Source organism: Ipomoea nil, unplaced genomic scaffold (assembly GCF_001879475.1).
Source record: "Ipomoea nil cultivar Tokyo-kokei standard unplaced genomic scaffold, Asagao_1.1 scaffold3401, whole genome shotgun sequence".
Lineage (NCBI taxonomy): Eukaryota > Viridiplantae > Streptophyta > Magnoliopsida > Solanales > Convolvulaceae > Ipomoea > Ipomoea nil.
In genome coordinates, this window is record NW_017619829.1 from 761,458 (window position 1) to 784,950 (window position 23,493).

Consider the following 23,493-nt stretch of genomic DNA (forward strand, 5'->3'; position numbering starts at 1 on the left):
ATCTTACTTTCTAGGTCATGGCAGGAATCTTGCCCTTCCCGAGCGAAATTGATGGGATCTTTCCCTGACGCAGATTCCTGACCCCTATCCCCTCCTTCTTTTTGCCCAATGATGGCAGTTTTGATTTTTCTCCGTGATTTGCTCTTCGATATTCGCGTGATCTGGCTATAAATAGGGCTTCTTCCCACTTGCCCTTCTCACTTTTCTTTCTCGGTATCATTTGCAGTCGCTATCTCTATCTTCCTTTCGACATGAGCTACAGAGTTGGTGACTGGCGTTTCTCCATCCGCCAGAAGGAGCAGGCCCGTCTGGAGAAACTAAGGCAGCAGAGGCTGCCCAATGGTGGCCACCTGGTGGGCGACTCCAACTCAGACCCCATCGTGGTTCCCCCAGATATGCTGGACGTGATCCCTATGGACTCAACCGACCGACGAGTGGATCCGGTGATGAACGAGCTGCCTTTGGACGAGGAAGAGGTGTGGGAAGTTCCTCCACTCTTCGGGGTGGCGATGCTCCCAGTGTTCTCGAAAGGCCTCTTCAGATGATCGATGATGGGGAGCCGCCAGTCTATGAGGATGACGTGCCGAGTCCGGATCCGACTCCGCCTCCTTTCCAGCCCCAACTGTTCCTAGAAGGTCCACCAGCCCCTGCCATTCCGTCTAAGGAGAAGACCAAGCTATGATCTCGCTTTTATGTTTTCCAGTTTGTAGCGCGACTGCGTTGTAGGCCTATCTGTCCTGATTAATAAACATTTCATCTTGTTTTCTTTGCCTTTGGAGGAAGAATCTCATTTTATTGCTTTCGCTAACTTTCTTTCAGCCGACTTAACTTTTCGTTAAGGGTAGTCGGTCCCACTTGCTTGATCGCGGGGTCGACGGCGACTCTGCGCTCGAGGCCCAACTATTCAAATGATTGGATATCGAAGTCGGGTTATGAGTGCCAACCCCTTTACTCGACCGGCCCGGAGACCCACTCTCAGGTTGTTTTACCTAGGCAGGTACTGGGGCGGCCCAAGGGGATCATGACGATAATGGGCCTGAATTGAACATGCCGCGTCACTCTGACCTCTCACACCCCTAGAGTCCTAGACACGCCGTCCAGTCTAACCCTAGCTTCAACCGTCATTCCGTATTTCAAGGTCATTTAATGCAGCCGTCCCTTCATGTCAATCAACTTCTCTTGTCCTCCTGTGCGTGACCGACACGTGGCGGCCTCTTGGGATTCTCCCCGGTTTAAATACATCTCCATTCTTCCTTCATTGTGCACTTCGTTTCAAAAGAGCACCAAGAGAGAAATCGAGCCATCAATGAACCCGCTCTTCTCCTCGCATACTGCCGAAATCCTTTCAGGTTGGTGAATCATATTCGAGTCATGTCTTCTTCTTCCTCTCCCTCTCATCGTCCGGCGGGGTCATCCACTACTTCTTCATCGTCTTCTTCTTCATCCTCCTCTTCGTCTTCATCTCCTCGCCACCGGGAGATTCCTTCCGACCTTCCTTCCCCATCTTCTCCTCAGTCGGCCCCATCTCCCTCCGGGGCGACTAGGCCTTTAAGTCCGTCCCCACTAACAACAGTGACGACCTTGCCCGACGGCTTTCAACGGCCAAAGGGTGGTTTCGAGTCAATAGCTCCTCCGGTGGATAATCCGTCGCTGGTGTCGGCGGCGGACCTCAAGATGGCCCGTTATCTTCTCGGTCCGTCGGCCGTCGTTCTCCAGTCGGAAAACTGGCCCATTTTTTACCCGCCGGAGGGTTATGCCGGTGTCCACTTGCACTCGGTGGCCTTTGGCTTTCGAGTGCCACCCCACCCATTTCTCTCTCTTCTTTCGTTATTATAACCTGGTTCCGGGCCAGCTTGTGCCCAATTCCCATCGTCTCCTTGTCTGTTTCATAGTTCTTTGTCGTTGGTGGCTCTGTGAGCCCGACATAGAACTATTCCGGTGTTTGTTCACCGTGAACAAAGTCGGCCCTCATTCCAAGGACTTTGTCCAAGTCTCCGCCCGACCCGGGCGTCTTCTTTTCAAGGGTCTTCCTGATTCTGTGAAGGATTGGAAACCCTATTTCTTCTTCGTTCGTCCTTCTTTTTCTCATTCACCTTCCCGACCATGTGGCCGGCTACTCTCTTCAAGCCCTGCTACCGGCAAGCTGTCTTCACTCTCGAGGCGGACCGGGGTGCCAAGTTTTTGAAGAGGATGAGACTCTATTTCGCCAAGCGTTGGTCACGACTGCGTGCCATGGCGAAATGGGGTCTTCTGCCTACTGGGGCGGCCACCACAGGTAGTCTTCTACTAGCCCTTTTCCTTTTGCACTTCTTCCCAGCCGAGTGACCAGCCCTTCTCTTCACATGTGCAGGTCTCGACGACTCCGCGTCCACTTCTTCAGAGGAAGCTGAAGCTCCGACCGATGCCATGACCGACCGTGCGAAAAAAATGAGGCGTCGACTGACGCAGCACTCGACTGGAACCCCAACGGCCTCCTCCTCACTTCCTCTCCCGGTGCCCCGTGCCACTCCACCTAGGAACGTGGTGGACTTGTCGACTTCACCGGCAGCTTCTCCTTCCCGACTTCCACCTCCAGCCCCGACGGACAGTTCAAGTTCCAAGCGTCCGCTTCTCCATTTCCATCACACAAATGCCAAATATATGCTAAACTCATGAAAAATATTAAAATTTATTGCACACCCTGTGATTGAAATGACTCATTTTTTGCCATTTTTATTGAAATTAAATTGTCATTTTTAATTGAACCGCTCACATATTTCATTATACTCAAAATGAAATGTTTTCAAAATTTTCCAATGCCAATAATAATTTTTCAAAAGACTCTCCCTTTCCATCACCCAAATTCCAACTACATGCTAAATTGATGAAAAATTTAAAAAAAATGGTTGGACACTCTGTCATTTAAAATGGCTTCTGTTTTGCGATGTACGTGCACACGACGTTCTCATATATGGCACACGGCATTCAACAGTATGGCATACTACATCTTAAGATACCATCCTATGTACGTCCACTTAACGAGATGAATTTTTAGCCCCCTTAACGACTGTAATTAAAAGAAGATGTGTCACAAACCCTATATGTAACACCCTTAATTTTTAGTCTATTTTAAAACATTTGAAGCTTAAGAGATAAATGCGAATCTATCATTAAAATCCAACAGAGTAGAACTAACCGCAAGTGTCGCGGTGTTATGTCACATCTAGGCTAGAGAACCTAGATGCACAGGCTATTACTAACCAGTCATAATCCAAAAACATTAACTGAATACAAAACCGGCTCGCAGGCCAACAACTAGAACTAGCTTCTATCTAGACTCGGAACCGCAGCTCCGACTAGCGCGCTCACGAGCCAACTAATCTGCACCTGAAAAACATGCGGTATTACAACCGTTAGCGAATAATGCTAAGCAACCCATTCCCACGCGTTGAGTACAATACATATAGATATAGAAAATCATTTTGAGACTTGGGAATACATAATATAGTCCTAAATGACTCTAGCTTTAAAACCAGGAATCAGACTCAAGGCGTATCAATAGACTCAACACAACACGAAGCATAAAGACACAGCATGCAATACAAAACAAGAAAACGACAATAACAAGTCACAACAAGGCCACACAACGAGACACACCCAGGTTCCAACCTTATACCAAGTTCCAACCTTTACGCCTCTCCATCCTTATAACAGTTCCAACCTGTACCTCCAGGCCACCCTACACACCACATCCTTATTCCTCCGAAGCACCGCATGCTCCCCTCCAACAAGACCTCCAACAATCCACCAACAAATCAGCACTCGCAGAGCCATTACATAACATGACATGTGCCTATAGCACAATGATCAAGTGGTCTGTGCCTATATCACAATAACCAAGCATTCGCACTGCCAAATATAACCTGATATGTGTCTATAGCACAGTAATCAGGCGACCTGTGCCTATAACACAATGATCAATGCACTCGCAGTGCGTCAAACCACCAACAAATCTTTTCCACCAATTTCACATCTTTTCAACACCATGGGCAATAGCACGCCAATCAAGACTCTACAACAATTACATCACAGGGTTGCCGGGAAAGAGCACAACATATGATAACAACGCGGGATATCTACTACAACATGCAATCTACGGGGAAATAATCATAAACCACACGATATAAGTTTAGACCACATGCTTAGACACAGCTCACAAATCATGTTACGGTACCTAAAACATCATGCGAGACTCATACACGTCAAACGAGACACAACGGAGCACAGGATTCGATCTACGGAGACCGAACGACCCCGCAACGGCCCGTACCCGCGGGGGGTACGGCGGGAGGACAACCTTCCGCGGACCTCCCGCCAGGGGAACCACGTCGTTCCAGCGGGTGGTCGTCCACCCGCCGCCGCCGGCGTACTGTTCCAGCGGGTGGCCGTCCACCCGCTGGAACCTTCTCCCCTCCCGGCGGGTGGTCAGGTGGGGGTTCGTCCCCCCCACCGACTACCCATTGGAACATGCTTCTTGGCTAATTTTCCCAGGCCGGGAATTCATCCAATTCACCCAAAATCAAGTCCCAAACACACCCAAACACGTACCAACAATAATAGGGACTTAAACGCATAGAACAAGCCAAGAAACAACACAATCAAATCTTAACCACGAGCACTAATCATGCCAAGACTCAAGAATTAACACACAGCAGTTCAAGAATATCAAGAACCTCAAGAATTTAATCATACCAAGCCCTAATTAATGACTAGTCCTAAACCTTGAATAACACCCGAGCATGCGAAAACCCACCCAAGAATGCCTAGAACGTTACAGATAACAAGATTCACCACATAAATCATAAGGACAAGCCCTAAACATAATTAAATACAAGAACATGCCAACAATCAAGAATATAATAACAAGAATCCATATCACAAATCTTGAAGACAAGCTCTAACAAGGCACAAATACAAAATCACACATTCGATCGTTCAACGGAGCCAATCCATAAACAATAGCAAGGAAAATAGGTTTTGTAGGACATGGGTTACCTGGTAGCTTTAATCAAACTTCTTACGACTTCTAGGGTCTTTCCTCAAGGTGCTCTTCCTATTAGTCTTTCCTAAGCCTGGTGACGGGGAATTCTTTGTCTGATCTCTGGGAGGGGATTTTCGAGTATCTGAGAGGGAAGGGGTTCGAAAGCTTTCTAATTCCTTTTATATAGGTTTAGGATTCCTAATTAGAATCTGATTAATACTGGGCTCAACTTCTTCATCCTAACGGGCTCTAAGGCTTTAATATGGGTAAGGGTCCACGGTCTACAGTGGACCACGTTAATTAATTTAGGGAATCGTGACTGAATTAAATTCTTTTTAGCTATTCTTTTAGCGGGATTAATTAAATAATTAATCCGAATTTAAAGGCATAACATGGGGTGTTACACTATACTCTACCTAATGAACTTCCCATTAAAGTTAGATGCACATAGTTTTCGCTTAGTTTTTTACGGCATGTTTTGTAAACTATGGCCTCCGACATACTACAATGATGCACATGTCATCCCCATGCATGGCACAAAATTTTTATAAGTTTGGCACACGACATCCTAAGTCACGAACATATGTACGTGATTTACCCCAAAAAAATCGTACGTACGTGCACTGCACAATATTTCGCAAACATTATTCTCTACCCTAATGCACTTCCCCTAAACATTTAAATGCACATAGTTGAGTAACTTACCATCATCCATGTCAGTGTCAGCAACTCCTCTTGGGTGGTCCTCGTCCATTCCGGTGTCAGCAGCTCCTCTCTGGTGCTTGTCGTCCATTCCGGTGTCAAAACCTCTCAAGTGATCGTCATCCATGGTGGTGTCAGACCCTCTATTCTAACCATCGTCCATGGTGGTGTAAGAAGCGCTCATCTGGTTGCCGTTCATAGATTTCCATTGTCATGAATTACATTCTGATTTGACCTACAATGTTTACTGTAAATTACTCCTTCTAAGATGCTAAGTTTGTTAATTACAATCCTTCCAAAATTAAAATTCCTTTGAAATGTCTTCTTTGCCCTCCCTTGTTATTTCTAGTCAAAATCACAGCATATTTTAAGTAGTATCATAGCCTTGTAATCTATTAATTTTAATGGTTAGGATTTGTCCTCATAGTCCTCTATATATTAGTGTCCTCATGTGAACTCAACCCTATATATATATATATATATATATATATATATATATATATATATATATATATATATATATATATATATATATATATATATATATATATATATATGGAAGGGATCAGGTGCGGGTGAGGCTTCCCGTGCGGTTGTGCAGATGGACGCACGTTAAGCATCAATCTGACGCACTTAAAGTACAAAACACATGCACATTAAGCACACAAACAAAACACCTTAAGAACACAACCCCACGCACGTGAAAGTTGGTTTTAGTGATGATGTTTAGTGAGTGTCGTCCTCTAGGAATAACTATAAGGGAATTGAGTAGAGTGGGGTTAAACACGAGATCATTGAGTGTTTGAAAGCTAACCAAAAGGAATTAATCATTTGCATTGAGAACAAATATATGATAAAGCCATAGATTATTTAAAACACAATATTGAAGGGAAGGATTTATATAAAGCCACTTTGCATAAATGCTACTAATGTTCTAAGTTTCTAAGCCAAGCAAAAATCAAGAATGAGAGTGAGGGAGTTTAGCAAGTGCCAACTCCATTCTCATGGTCATTGGTCTATCACCCAAGTTCACATCACATTCTCATGGCAACTAGACTAGGTGAGGCAAATAATCAAATACCTTGTGTGCTCTATCCCTTCCAATTCCCCTTTCTCAAGAGTGAGTTAGAATAGTGATAGGTTTGGCTATGTTGAATCCCTACTCTCATAGGTGAAACACCAAATCCAAAATCCTCATGCAAAGTTGGGCCCTAACCAAGCAAGAGTCAAAATATTTTACCAATTTCACAATCAAATTCATTCTAAAGATATTGCAAGCCCTAGGTTTTCCAATTTAATTTATGTTGACATTCATACAAAACAATCCAATCTAAATCCCTAACTAGTTTAACTACTCATAATGGAATTGGCATACTACAAAGTTATTAAAGCAATACATGATGAATTCAAACTACAAATAATGCAAAATGCAAGAGTAAGAAGTAGATAAATTTACTTTATTGAACTAGACAAAATAATTCTGAAATTGACATTGCAAATGTAATTACATGTGGTAATCTTCCTCTAAATCTTCCCAAAGATCATGGATTACAATGGGTGTATGTTCTGAGATGGTTTGTATGGAGAGAAAATGAAAAAGAAGATTCTAAAAGTTAACTGAAAATAACGCTTAAAAGTTATTTATACTTTTGAAATCGTGCCTTTTAACTGCTTCCAAAATATCTAGTCAGGTCACAACGTAACATTCATCGTGACCAGGCCAAAGCCTTGCAGGTCACAGGATGTGACGTGCAGGTCACGGTGATTTGTGGATGTGATTAATTGACTTATTCAAACCGTAGCCCAACGACAACAATATATTACTAAATTCCAATCGATACAGCTAGCTTGTCTTAATCATATTGCAGCTGTATACAGGTAGCAAAATGCAAGCAGGGACCAATTAAGGCTATATGCATGGGTCAATGCAATGTTTATTTAAAAAAAAAAAAAAATCATCCTATTGTTATATCAATACAATTACATTTAACTAGTACACTTAGTAACTTGAGGATGTGATTTAGTGGAAATGACTCATCCATCTTTTATCAAATGTAAAGAATTCAATTCTTGATTTTGGATATGAAACGGTCTTAAATTTCAAAGCTAGCTACGTTGGGTATACCCAAAAAAAAAAAAACACCTAGTATTCAAAAGTGGTTTGTCGATCACTTTCTCATTACATCTAAAAATTATAGTTTTTTTTTTATAAATAAAAAATATCTTTTCTAAAATTATTTTATTTTATCAATATATAAATTAATTTTAAATATTAAAAATAATAATCAAATTTTATTAAATTATTTTTCAAAATTTTGAAATAAAATAATTCGCATTAAGCTAATATTCTTGAAAAAGAATTGTATTAAGTAAATATTTGAAATAAATGAGTGAAAGGTGTGCAATTAATAAATGGAGTATCAATATGCTATCTAAAGTTATTTTGAAAAATATTAAAAATCAAAATTAAACGAAAAAAAATATAGAATTATTTAGTTAAATTAAATATAAAGATAATAAATGTTCATTAAAGAATTTGGAGCAAGTGTAGGACCCTTGAGAAGAAAGAATTTTACTTTAGAAAAATATTTCATGGTTTCTCATTTCTTACTCTCAGTTCTTACTCCTTCCCACAAATCTTTGATATAGATATTTTTTTGGGACTCACATGATGAAAATATCTCATCTTTGTTTGTCAAATTATGAATTTTCATATTTGAACCTCAAACATGAGATTCAGATATGAACAATAGAGAACCATGACTATCTGGAACGAGGACGGCAGCTTCCAGATTGTCCAGATCTGGACCTAGGGTCCGACCATCACTTAAAGATTGAGATGGAATAATCCTGTAGTGTAGAGCATCAGCTTCCCTGACTAAACAACATAAAGAACCATACCAAACTATAAGCCAAAGATTATTCATTGGCTTGTAAAATTTTACTCCAAAATATATTGAAAGATGAAAAGAATTCTTCGAAGATACTGTGACATGGGGCAAACTTCCAAAGAAGATTCAAGATATTGAAGATATACATACTATTCCAATTGTCATAGCATATGATGCTTCTTCGAACCAAAGAAAGTTCTATGCTTGAAAAGTCATATGTGTACAACAAAGTCAACAAGTGTGTGCACATGTGTATATGAAATTACTTCAATACCCCTATTCATTTAAAAAAAAATGCCACATCACCATTATAAATCTGAACAATTGAAATAAACAACTGAATTGTTAAGTGCTGGTCTATAGTGCACTAATAAATCTGAACCATTGAAAATTAATGAAGATTGGAAAAATACGATGGTATTTTGGTAATGTTTTGCATAATGTATATTTCGGTGGAGCACATGTGAGTGCTCTGTGGTGTACCATAAATGTTGGTCTATGGTGCACTAATGAAAAAAATGTGGTGACATTTTGATAATTTTTTGTACCATGTATATTTTGATGGTGCACTTATGAGTGGTTTGTAGTGTATCACAAAGTGCTGGTTTGTGGTGCACTAATGGGGAAAATGTTGTTGCATTTTAAAAAATTTCTGCCCTATGTATATTTTGGTAGTGCACTGCTGGGTATGGTGCACTTAACTGACTTAGAGAGCCAATTTAATTATTTTCCATGAATTTTTAATGAATAGATTGATTTTTGAAAAAAATAAAAATCTATTGTTGAAACTCTGAACCAAAGGAAGCTGCTAAGAAATGCATATATACCTAATTTCAAGAATGGAGAAGTCAATTATTGGTGAAAATTTTTGATATGCTATTTGTCCCTTTCCCTTATCTTTCTCTTTTGTATTTTTCTTTACTTTTAAATTAATTAAATTATAAAATATCCTTTCAAAAAAAATTAAATTATAAAATATTTTTTCTTATATACTCCATAGTTTTTAACCAAATAATAAAAAAAGCTTTGTATTCATGGCGAAAATTCAGTGGAATATTTTCGTTAGTTGTTTATCATTCTCACCAATTCAGGGACCCACACTACGACTTTCTGTTGCTCATTACTACTCAATAATCATTCCTCATCAGTATTAGTTAAAAGAAAGAAAGAAAAAAAACTCTCAAATTTTGTCACAAAATCTTGAATTTCTTCATTCCTCTGTACTCAATACATTGCCATGGAAGCTGTGGCGGCGATCATTGGTTCAGCTCTAATACAACCTTTTAAATTTGTATTTGGATCCATCTATGATGCGATGAAGAATCGTTTTAAGATCCATTCAAATTACAATCAACTAGAGAGAGACATAACACTTGTATTGGCTCTCAAGACTCGCTTGAGAAGTGGGCTAGATGATGTGCAGCTGCAGCATCTGTTACCCACAACTCAAGTTCAAGATTGGTTAAGCAAAGTTGAAGAATTGGAGAAAAATTTCAATTCTTTCCGTTCAACTCTGACAGAAAGTGGCATTACAAGTGATTCCGCCTCTTGTTGCTCAGGTTCCCTGCACTGCAAATTGAGCAACGACATAGCGAAACAGATTGTGAAAGCAAAACAACTCATTGAAGAAGGCAAACCCTTTGAGGACAAGATAGTGGGTATTCCTGTGGCAAGGCCAGTTCAGTATATTGAGGTGACATCAATCAAAGGTCAACCCACAGCATCTAAAAATTTGGCGAAGATGATGGATCTGTTGAAAAGTGAAGAGTATAAGAGGATTGGTGTTTGGGGCATGGGAGGCGTGGGCAAGACTACTCTTGTCAAGAATTTGAATAATCAGCTCACCAATGATCCAACCTTCAACATCGTAATACTGGTTGTAGTATCTCAAAACGCAACGGTGGAAGGCGTCCAATCAAAAATTGCTGAGCGGTTGGAATTGCATATGATGAATAGAGAAGTGAGTAAGGAAAGTATGGCCAGTCGTTTGTACAACAAACTTAAAGGCGAAAGATTTCTTCTAATTCTGGATGATATATGGGAAGAAATCGATCTCGATGTTGTGGGGATTCCTCGACCAAATGAACATACTGGCAGCAAAATCATACTAACCACCCGAGATTTTAATGTTTGCCAACAAATGTTGACTGACATTGACTTTCAAATGGGTCGCTTGCATCCTGAAGAAGCCTGGAAGTTGTTTCGTGAAACTGTGGAAGAGGAAGTGGTGGATGATGACCAAATTAAGCCCATGGCAGAGGCCATTGTTAAAGAATGCGATGGATTACCCCTTGCACTAATTATGGTAGGGGCATCATTGAGGAAAAAGAGAGAGATTGGCTTGTGGCAATGCGCATTACATGCCTTGCAGAAATCAGAGCCTTCTCGCATTAGAGGTGTTGAAGAAAAGGTTTACAAACCCCTCAAGTGGAGCTATGATTCCTTACAAGGTCAGCAATTGAAATCTTGCTTTTTGTTTTTCTGCCTATTCCCAGAGGACTTTGAAATTCATACTTATAAACTAGTCCAATATTGGGTAGCTGAAGGTTTAATTGATGAGCAACAAAACTTTGAGCAACTACAGAATGAAGTTATACGTATTGTTGACTACTTAAAAGGCTCTTGTTTGTTGGAAATAGGTCAACGTTTAAATCATGTAAAGATGCATGATGTAGTTCGTGATGTTGGGGTATGGATAGCAAAATCCTTAGAGGAAGGGTGTAAAGCTATTATCAAAGCTGGAATTAGCGGGACGCAAATATCACAACAGCTATTCAATTGTTCTGGGGTGAAGAGGGTGTCGTTTATGGCGAGTAATATAGAATTTCTCCCAAACTACAACATACAATGCGCAGAAGCATCCACTTTATTTTTGCAAGGTAACCAGAGACTTTTGGAAGTATCAAACACATTTTTACAAGGATTCCAAATGTTAAGAATTTTGGACTTGAGTGAAACTAAAATCAAATTCCTGCCACACTCACTTCTTCAACTTGGTGAACTTCGAGCTCTCTTTTTAGAAAAATGTTGTGAACTGCTTGAGTTACCATCCTTGGCCACACTTGGAATGTTGCAAGTGCTTAATTGCTCTGCATCTGCTATCACTAAATTGCCAGAAGACTTTGAAAAGCTAACGAACCTACGGCAGTTAGACTTATCTCACACTTATAAGTTGCGGAAAATTTCTAGTGAGAAAGTTTCTAAATTATGTAGTTTGGAGTTTCTAAATATGATGGGCAGCGCTACCAAATGGAGAATGAGGAAAGTAAATGATGAAAATTTACCATTTGAGAAGTTGTTATGTTTAGATCAATTACTTTGCTTTCACATTGACTTGGAAGACATTTCTCATGTCACTGCTGAACATGTTTCTTGGCTCAGGAGAATTAACAGCTTCTGTGTTAATGTGACTCATGGTGATAATATCTACCAAACATATAAACCCCATAGATTACATGTAAAATATAAACCCAATACGAAGCGTGTGTTCTTCTCTGGCTTTCTTTTCTCAGAAGATGAATCAGTTGGATGGCTGTTAGTACATGCATTTTGCTGTGAAATTTGGGAGTGTAAGGGAGTTGATCTCATGCTTCTCCACATGGTTAGGAGCAGCGTTGCATTTGTTAATTTGAAGCGCTTAGTAATAAGTGGCTGTTGCATCTCTGTCAAGCGATCGTCTCAAGGGTGTGTTACGGAATGTGACTTGCTTCCTAACTTAGAGGAACTTCTTTTTTTGAACTTGACCGAATTAGAAAGCATTTCAGATTGCAGCAATTTTCTTGGACTGCGTTTCACCAAGCTTAGATTCATAGTCGCTCATGATTGTTATCAATTGGAAAATCTATTCACAATGGATGGAACTCTTCACGAACTTGCAAATCTGAAAACAATCGTGATACGCAGATGTATGAACTTGTCACAAGTGTTCAAAAACACACCCACAGACAACTTTGTGCCAATGTTGAAATCCTTAACTTTGGAGGGACTTCCAGCACTAGAAGAAATATGCAAAGCAGATGAATCATGGAAAAGTCTAAAGAAGTTTAGAGTGAGGGAATGCAGTAAGTTGCTGAAGTTGCCTCTTAGTGTTCAAAGTGCAGAGAATATTCAGTCAATAATGGGAGAACAAAATTGGTGGAATGAACTGCAATGGGATAATGAAAATCTGAAGATGCACTTACACCCACTTTTTAAACCAAGTGATTAGCAAGAAGTTAAAGATGCAAATGCTTCAAATTATGTCTTCAGCATGACTCAAGTAAGATTTTATGCAATAACCAAGTAAATTACTTATAAGGAAAATGTAATATTTTTGATAAAAAATGTAATATTTTTACATCAAAATATTAAAGTATTACATTTTACTTATAAGTATCAAAACACATTATTTTTAATTAGTATTAACATTTTTCAATATAATAAGTATTAAATTTTCATATTGACCCCACGGATAAGGATCCATGGGATCTCATACAAATGTGACCCTCATTTTATTGGATACAATCTCATTTTCCTTAAGGCTGTATTTGATGTTGTATTAAAAAGGCAAAAAAAAACAAAAACAAAAACAAAAAAACAAATCTATGTGCTACTCTGAAGGTGTATATATATATATATATATATATATATATATATATATATATCCTCTAATGTCTACTTTTATGTTTTTATTTACAAGGAGCAAACACAAAATTTTAAAAAGTTATTATGTCTCAATCTCTTGATGCACATGTAGTGGCATAATGATGATGTTGACATCCAATGCATTCTTAATCACCAAGTACATGCTATACAAATTAAAAAGGAACCTTCAAAAGTGGGACTGATATTATTTTTTAGGTTAAATATATTTTTTAAACTAGTGGATATATAAATCATTATATTGATGATATTTACTGTGAGAAAATTACCGATTTGGTCCCTCGACTATGAGGATTTCACCAATTTGGTCCTCGACTACTAAAATTACTCAATTTGGTCCTCAACTATAACATTTTTACCTGATTTGGTCCTAAGTGTTATTTGCAGGTCAAACCTAAAAGGCAATTGTGGGATTTAAAAAATTTATCTTCCTTCTTATTCCCTAAATCTAAGTATCTAAGTCGTTTGTTTTATATAGATAGGTTATTTGTTTTCGATAGCAGTCGCAACTTCAATATGCAATCAAAGTGCAGTGAATCATCTACATCCAGCTATAAGAATCGAATGATGTTCGAAAATGGAGAAGCTTATAGCTGGATGAAAATGATGTTGACACAAGGCAACAAATTTTTGAACATCATTCGATTATTATAGCTGGATGAAGATGATTCATGGCACTTTGGTTGCATATTGAAGCTGCGACTGCTATCGAAAACAAATAACGTATCTATATAAAACAAATGACTTAGATTTAGGGAAGAAGAAAGAAGATACTTTTTTTTAAATCTCAAAATTGCCTTTTTGGTTTGACTTGCAAATAACACTTAGGACCAAATCAAGTAAAAATGTCATAGTCGAGGACCAAATTGAGTCATTTTGGTAGTCGAGGACCAAATTGGTGAAATCCTCATAGTCGAGGGACCAAATCGGTAATTTTCTCTATTTACTGTGTTAGGCATTCTAATAAATAGATTTTTTTGTTTTTTTTTTTCTTTTAACAAGAGTGCAGGTTGGGTTGCAATTGCTAAGTCTGATCCAATCATCAAAGTCAACAAGTGTATAAGATTTGGATAAGTGATTGATTAGTTTATTTATAGTTGGTGTTTTTATTTTTCAACTTTCATGTTTATGTTTATGTATGTGGTTTATTGTATCAGACAGTTGATATTGATATAATGGTATGAAATGAAATATGTATATATCTATGGGTGTCTTGCTATTTGGTGGTTACTACGTTTTTGTGTACTTCAATTTTAACTTTTTAAAATTATATATGTATGCAATAGTTTGGGTTTAACTTTTTAAAATTATATATGTATGCAATAGTTTGGGTTTATGGGGTAGTTACTGTTGTGATTTGATTATATATGTCCGTTGATCCCCGTTAGCTCCTAACTGGTTGAACTTTATTTGTAGAATTTGTGATATTGAAAAGAAAAAAGAGAGGAAAATTTATAGACAATAGTATATGAAGATAAAACAAGACTTCATTCTCCATCATCCATTGTACAAAAGGAGCTACAACATATATATTATATGATATATATAATATAATTATAACAAAAGCCAGAAATGTAATCATAAATCTCCTAACCGTTACGTAATCAATAGAAATAATATCCATACTAAATAAGATTTATAGCACTCCCACTTGAATATTATTTTTCCATAATCATGCCTCGTTAAAAACTTGTTAGAAAAACTCTGTGGGAAAAACATAGTCAAGAAAAGAGCACACGATATATGAGTATCTCATTTGTTGTTTTGGTTGCCTCATTACACTACTACAAGTAATGCTTTTAACGTCAGTTTTCTGTCGACGTCGTTGCCGCAGACGTTGTAAGTAAACGATACGACGTCGGTTATTTATAAAAACCGACGTGGTAGTTTATTTCTTTTTATAAAAAAAGCACATAAGACGTCGTATCTCTTTTTTTAAAAAAAAAAAGGCACAAGTGTCAAATAGGCCCATCTACTATTTGAAGTGCTCAATTCTCCCCATCAACTAAAACATAATCTATTTGTTGGGAAAAATCCCACTATCTGTGACAAATGAAAATCACAGAACCGACAAGAGCGCAAATACGAGATAGTACAAGATAGCCAAAATAAATAACAGATACAAGGGACACACGATTTACGTGGAAAACCCCAAATTGGGGAAAACCCACGGGACCACCACCACGAAAATATTCCACTATAATAAATCTTGGGTACAAAGTTCCTGGCAACCACACGAGCCAAACATCCAAAATCATCAAATACACCAACACTAGGCCAAATTACATATATTCTAATTCACAGGCTAAAAGGAATAATATCTCGTACCCAAAATATTCAACCACCACGAGCAAGGTGAACAGAGTAAAAATATTACGAGATTACCCGAAAGATGCCTGGAATAAATACAAGCTGACCTCAAAATATTTGATGAAGATAACACCCAGGAGCTAGGCAAACCTCCCGCCGTTGCTGCGAACTGCCGTGAAGAAGGAAGAAAGAAAATTGAATTTTCTTTTCTTTCTTGATGCCTCTACCGAAATGAAGAAAGAAGAAGATAAAGTTTATCTTTCTTCTTTCTTGCTTACTGCCTAAGAAGTGTGTAGAATAATGTGGTTGTTTCTCACTATCAGAAAACAATGAGCTCATCCCCTTTTATAGATGGTATTGCCGACATGGAAAAGAGGAGGGGAAATTAGTTTCAACTTCATCCCATCAACTCTTCCCTTCAACTTCAGCCCAAAAACCTTTGCTCCAACTTCCACCCTTCAACTTTTACCCATATCCCATTCTCCCATGACAATTAAATAATTGTCAAACAAAACTTTCCCAAGAAGAAAACAAATATTATAATGGAATATAAATGTAGGCTTGGTCCAAAAATGAGTTGTTTACCACATAGGAGGGAAGTTCATTCCCAACAAATCTCCCCCTCCCGACTATGTGGAGGATATCGCCATCTCGGCGATAGAACAACACACCTCAAACTTTCCTCTTGGCAACGATTTGGTCATCATGTCAGACCCATTATCATCAGTTATGAATCTTTTGAAGTTCAAGCATCTTGCATTCTAAGATGTCTCTAATCCAATGATATCTTGTGTCAATATGTTTTGACCTGTAATGGAACGTGGAGTTCTTTGCAAGATGAACTGCACTCTGACTATCACAATAGAGCACATACTTGTCTTGAACAAACCCGAGCTCCTGAACAAACTTCTTCATCCATAGCATTTCTTTACTGGCCTCAACAGATGCTATGAACTCAACTTCAGTGGTAGACAAAGCAACACACTTTTGCAATCTTGATTGCCATGAAACTGCTCCCCTGCATAGGTAATCAGATAACCTGAAATGGACTTCCTCGTATCAATGTCTCCAGCCATATCTGAATCAGTGTACCCGGTAAGAATTGGTTTCCCTGTACCAAAGCACAAAACTCAGACTTGAAGTACCCCGAAGATATCTCAGAATCCATTTCACAGCATCCCAATGTTCCTTCCCTGGATTTGAAAGAAATCTGCTAACAACACCCACTGCATGAGCAAATATATGGTCTCGTGCATACCATCGCATACATCAAACTACCAACAGCTGAAGAATAAGGAACTCTTTGCCATTTCTTCCTTCTCTTTCTCACTAGAAGCACATTGCTTCTTGCTCAACTTGAAATGCATATCAAGAGGTGTATTCACTGGCTTAGCTTCATCCATATTGAATCTCTGAAGTACTTTCTCTATGTACTTCTCTTGAGATAACCACAGCTTCTTATTCTGCATGTCACGGATGATCTTCATCCCAAGAATCTGCTTTGCTGGTCCCATGTCCTTCATAGAAAATGACTTACTCAACTCTGGTTTCAACTGTTGAATTCTTGAAACATTGCGACCAATAATCAACATATCATCAACATAAAGCAACAATATGACAAAGTCATCATCAGAGAATCTATCTACAAAAACACAGTGGTCTGAAGAAGTCTTCTTGTATCCATGCTTACTCATAACGGAAGTAAACTTTTTATACCACTGCCTCGGAGCTTGCTTCAATCCATACAAACTCTTCTTTAACCTGCAAACATAATCCTCGTTCCTTTGACTTTGAAACCCTCAGGTTGCTCCATATATATCTCCTCATCCAAGTCTCCATGGAGAAAAGCTGTCTTCACATCCATCTGTTCAATTTCTAAATCCAAACGGGCTGCTAGACCCAACACAACTCTAATGGATGAAATTTTCACAACAGGAGAGAAAATTTCAACAAAATCAATACCTTTCTTTTGGCTAAAACCTTTCACCACCATTCGAGCTTTGAATCGTGGAACTGAAGTGCCTTCTTCATGTTTCAATCTGTAAATCCACATGTTCTTCAAAGCTTTCCTGTTCTTTGGTGCCTTCACCAACTCAAAGGTATCATTTACATATAAGGAATTCATCTCATCCTACATAGCCTCAAGTCATTGTCTCTTTTGCTCACTCTCCATAGCTTCTTTATAGAACTCAAGTTCTCCCCCATCAGTCAAGAGCACATACTGACTGGAAAGTAACGAGTAGATGGTCTCTGTTTCCTGTTAGACCTTCTAGGAGGATCAACTGGAACCTGCGACGGAACTTCTTGTTCCTGGTGCACAACATCATCAACATGATCATCCACATCAGTTGTATCATCCTGATTGTCTGGTACTGGATCACCATTCTGGCCATTCTCTTGAACCTCATCAACATCATGTGTGTCTCTGCTGGAAACTGGCTCACAATCAACCAAACTTCCGCCGTCTTGAGATTCTGGCTTTCTCACTTTGTCAACATCTTCAATGGTTTGATCTTCAAAGAACACTACATCACGGCTTCTCACAAGCTTCTTCTCAACTGGATCATACAGCTTGTAGCCAAATTTATCAAGACCATAACCAATGAAAATACACTGTCTAGTCTTCGAGTCCAACTTAGATCTCTCATCTCTTGGGACATGCACAAATGCCTTGCAACCGAAGATTCTGAGGTGATCATAAGAAACTTCCTTTCCACACCAAACCTTATCAGGAACTTCATTATTCAAAGCAATAACGGGAGATAAGTTGATAACATGAACAGCTGTGGAAACTGCCTCAGCCCAAAAAGAACTAGGAAACTTTGCATCATCAAGCATGCATCTGACTCTCTCCATAATTGTCTGGTTCATCCTCTCTGCTAAGCCATTTAACTGAGGAGTTTTAGGAGGAGTTTTCTGATGTCTAATTCCGTGCATTCTGCAATACTCATCAAATGGGCCACGATACTCACCGCCATTGTCAGTACGGATGCACTTCAATTTCTTCCCTGTCTGTCTCTCAACAAGGGCATGAAACTCTTTAAAACACACCAAAACACATCACTTTTGTGCTTCAAAGTGTAAACCCAGAGTTTCCTAGAATAATCATCAATGAAGGTCACAAAGTAAGATGCACCTCCAAGTGATCTAACCTTCATTGGTCCACACACACAAATCAATGTAAAGTGGCTCCGGCTTTTGAAGGAGAATTGCTCATAAAAGAAACTCTTTTCCCTGCCAGGCAATGAACACATCTGTCCAATCTAGCTTCCTTTACTCCTGAAAGCTTCTTTCTTGGCAAGGTAATCAATGCAATCTTGATTGCCATGAAACTGCTCCCCCTGCATAGGTAATCAGATAACCTGAAATGGACTTCCTCGTATCAATGTCTCCAGCCATATCTGAATCAGTGTACCCGGTAAGAATTGGTTTCCCTGTACCAAAGCACAAACTCAGACTTGAAGTACCCCGAAGATATCTCAGAATCCATTTCACAGCATCCCAATGTTCCTTCCCTGGATTTGAAAGAAATCTGCTAACAACACCCACTGCATGAGCAAATATATGGTCTCGTGCATACCATCGCATACATCAAACTACCAACAGCTGAAGAATAAGGAACTCTTTGCATTTCTTCCTTCTCTTTCTCACTAGAAGCACATTGCTTCTTGCTCAACTTGAAATGCATATCAAGAGGTGTATTCACTGGCTTAGCTTCATCCATATTGAATCTCTGAAGTACTTTCTCTATGTACTTCTCTTGAGATAACCACAGCTTCTTATTCTGCATGTCACGGATGATCTTCATCCCAAGAATCTGCTTTGCTGGTCCCATGTCCTTCATAGAAAATGACTTACTCAACTCTGGTTTCAACTGTTGAATTCTTGAAACATTGCGACCAATAATCAACATATCATCAACATAAAGCAACAATATGACAAAGTCATCATCAGAGAATCTATCTACAAAAACACAGTGGTCTGAAGAAGTCTTCTTGTATCCATGCTTACTCATAACGGAAGTAAACTTTTTATACCACTGCCTCGGAGCTTGCTTCAATCCATACAAACTCTTCTTTAACCTGCAAACATAATCCTCGTTCCCTTTGACTTTGAAACCCTCAGGTTGCTCCATATATATCTCCTCATCCAAGTCTCCATGGAGAAAAGCTGTCTTCACATCCATCTGTTCAATTTCTAAATCCAAACGGGCTGCTAGACCCAACACAACTCTAATGGATGAAATTTTCACAACAGGAGAGAAAATTTCAACAAAATCAATACCTTTCTTTTGGCTAAAACCTTTCACCACCATTCGAGCTTTGAATCGTGGAACTGAAGTGCCTTCTTCATGTTTCAATCTGTAAATCCACATGTTCTTCAAAGCTTTCCTGTTCTTTGGTGCCTTCACCAACTCAAAGGTATCATTTACATATAAGGAATTCATCTCATCCTACATAGCCTCAAGTCATTGTCTCTTTTGCTCACTCTCCATAGCTTCTTTATAGAACTCAAGTTCTCCCCCATCAGTCAAGAGCACATACTGACTGGAAGAGTAACGAGTAGATGGTCTCTGTTTCCTGTTAGACCTTCTAGGAGGATCAACTGGAACCTGCGACGGAACTTCTTGTTCCTGGTGCACAACATCATCAACATGATCATCCACATCAGTTGTATCATCCTGATTGTCTGGTACTGGATCACCATTCTGGCCATTCTCTTGAACCTCATCAACATCATGTGTGTCTCTGCTGGAAACTGGCTCACAATCAACCAAACTTCCGCCGTCTTGAGATTCTGGCTTTCTCACTTTGTCAACATCTTCAATGGTTTGATCTTCAAAGAACACTACATCACGGCTTCTCACAAGCTTCTTCTCAACTGGATCATACAGCTTGTAGCCAAATTTATCAAGACCATAACCAATGAAAATACACTGTCTAGTCTTCGAGTCCAACTTAGATCTCTCATCTCTTGGGACATGCACAAATGCCTTGCAACCGAAGATTCTGAGGTGATCATAAGAAACTTCCTTTCCACACCAAACCTTATCAGGAACTTCATTATTCAAAGCAATAACGGGAGATAAGTTGATAACATGAACAGCTGTGGAAACTGCCTCAGCCCAAAAAGAACTAGGAAACTTTGCATCATCAAGCATGCATCTGACTCTCTCCATAATTGTCCGGTTCATCCTCTCTGCTAAGCCATTTAACTGAGTAGTTTTAGGAGGAGTTTTCTGATGTCTAATACCGTGCATTCTGCAATACTCATCAAATGGGCCACGGTACTCACCGCCATTATCAGTACGGATGCACTTCAACTTCTTCCCTGTCTGTCTCTCAACAAGGGCATGAAACTCTTTAAACACACCAAACACATCACTTTTGTGCTTCAAAGTGTAAACCTAGAGTTTCCTAGAATAATCATCAATGAAGGTCACAAAGTAAGATGCACCTCCAAGTGATCTAACCTTCATTGGTCCACACACATCAGAATGTATCAACTCAAGTGGCTCCGGCCTCTTCGAAGGAGAATTGCTCATAAAAGAAACTCTTTTCTGTTTCCCCGCTAGGCAATGAACACATCTGTCCAATCTAGTTTCCTTTACCCCTGAAAGCTTATTCTTCTTGGCAAGGTAATCAATCCCCTTCACACTCATGTGGCCAAGTCGTTTATGCCACAATTCTGATGCACATTCTTTTGCTACCACATTCACTGAATCACCATAAATAGAGCTTTGCAAAGAGTACAAGTTAGAAGACTTGTTACCTCGTGCAATAACCAGTGAGCCTTTAGTGATTTTCCAATGTCATTCACCAAAGAAACAACAGAAACCATCATCATCGAGTTTTCCTGTAGAAATGAGATTCAGTTTGATACCCGGTGCATGCTTTACATTTTTAAGTTCCAGCTTTGTGCCATTGCTGGTCTCAAGACAAACTGTGCCGGTACCAATCACCTTCACCTGACCATCATCACCCATTCTTAGCTCTCCAAAGTCGCCTGGAGTATATGAAGTGAAGAATTCCTTCCTTGGTGTAACATGGTAAGATGCGCCTGAATCCACAATCCAAGTTGTCTCATGGCAAGCAACGTTGATGGCGTTCTCATCACAAGCAAAAAGAAAATATGCTCTAACTGTTGCAACCTGGTTCTCTGTGTGATCATCTTTCTTGTCTTGCTTCTGGTCCCTTTTCAATTTGAAGCAAATTTTCTTGATGTGACCCTTCTTGCCACAATGATAACATTCAAGATACTTGTGCCTTGACCTTGACTTGCTTCTGCTTTTATATCTACCATTCTGACCCCTTTGCTTGCTTCTCCCCCTATCGTCTATAACCAAAATATCTGACTAAGAAGTGGAGGTGTCTTGCGATCTTCTTCTTGACTCTTCATTCAAGATACCACTCTTGACATTCTCCATGGTCACGACACCGTTGGGAGCAGAGTTGGTCAAAGAAACCCGAAATGTTTCCCAAGAATCAGGTAGAGTATTAAGCAACCAGAGACCAAGTACCTCATCCTCAAATTTGATGCCCATGCTAGACAACTGATCAAGAACACCCTGAAAATCATTGACATGATCATTAATCAATGTACCTTCCCTGTATCTCAGATTCATCAGCTGCTTTAACAAGAACAACTTGTTATTGCCTGTTTTGGAAGCATACAGGGTCTCAAGCTTATCCCATAGGCTCCTGGCATGTGTCTCATTGACAATGTGATTCAGAACATTGTCTTCGACCCATTGTCGAATATAACCACACACTTGTTGGTGCTCAAAGTCTCATTCCTCATCTGACACTTTTTCTGGCCTTGCAATTGCAAACACAGGTAGATGTAATTTCTTCACAAACAGGAGATCCTTCATCTTGGCCTTCCAGATGTGATAATTTCTACCATTCAATCGCACCATATTTATCGTATTTGCCTCCATGTCAAATATACCCGATCAACAACCAGGGCTCTGATACCACTTCGTTGGGAAAAATCCCACTATCTGTGACAAGTGAAAATCACAGAACCGACAAGAGCGCAAATACGAGATAGTACAAGATAGCCAAAATAAATAACCGATACAAGGGACACACGATTTACGTGGAAAACCCCAAATTGGGGAAAAACCACAGGACCACCACCACGAAAATATTCCACTATAATAAATCTTGGGTACAAAGTTCCTGGCTACCACACGAGCCGAACATCCAAAATCATCAAATACACCAACACTAGGCCAAATACATATATTCTAATTCACAGGCTAAAAGGAATAATATCTCGTACCCAAAATATTCAACCACCACAAGCAAGGTGAACAGAGTAAAAATATTACGAGATTACCCGAAAGATGCCTGGAATAAATACAAGCTGACCTCAAAATATTTGATGAAGATAACACCCAGGAGCTAGGCAAACCTCCCGCGGTTGCTGCGAACTGCCGTGAAGAAGGAAGAAAGAAAATTGAATTTTCTTTTCTTTCTTGATGCCTCTGCCGAAATGAAGAAAGAAGAAGATAAAGTTTATCTTTCTTCTTTCTTGCTTACTGCCTAAGAAGTGTGTAGAATAATGTGGTTGTTTCTCACTATCAGAAAACAATGAGCTCATCCCCTTTTATAGATGCTATTGCCGACATGGAAAAGAGGAGGGGAAATTAGTTTCAACTTCATCCCATCAACTCTTCCCTTCAACTTCAGCCCAAAAACCTTTGCTCCAACTTCCACCCTTCAACTTCTACCCATATCTCATTCTCCTATGACAATTAAATAATTGTCAAACAAAACTTTCCAAGAAGAAAACAAATATTATAATGGAATATAAATGTAGGCTTGGACCCAAAAATGAGCTGTTTACCACATAGGAGGGAAGCTCAATCCCAACAAAATTGGATACACTTACCTCTAAAAAATTTTCAATTAACGTTTTTTG

General features: G+C 39.2%; 1 protein-coding gene across 2 annotated transcripts; it reads left to right on the forward strand.

The window, feature by feature from the left end:
* Positions 1-9,745: 9,745 nt before the first annotated feature.
* Positions 9,746-14,455, forward strand: LOC109171300 (disease resistance protein At4g27190-like). 2 transcript variants are annotated; one of them, XM_019320375.1, is made up of 2 exons: positions 9,746-12,871; positions 14,257-14,455. In XM_019320375.1, exon 1 carries the CDS (start codon positions 9,851-9,853, stop codon positions 12,818-12,820), a length of 2,970 nt encoding a protein of 989 aa, XP_019175920.1. In that variant the 5' UTR covers positions 9,746-9,850; the 3' UTR covers positions 12,821-12,871; positions 14,257-14,455. The 2 variants fall into 2 exon arrangements, with proteins under 2 accessions (XP_019175920.1, XP_019175921.1); XM_019320376.1 differs by having other exon boundaries at positions 14,264-14,455.
* The last annotated feature ends 9,038 nt before the right edge of the window (positions 14,456-23,493 follow it).

Coding starts and splice junctions, on each gene's coding strand:
- LOC109171300 (XM_019320375.1), top strand. CDS start 9,851: ATGGAAGCTGTGGCGGCGATCATTGGTTCAGCTCTAATACAACCTTTT.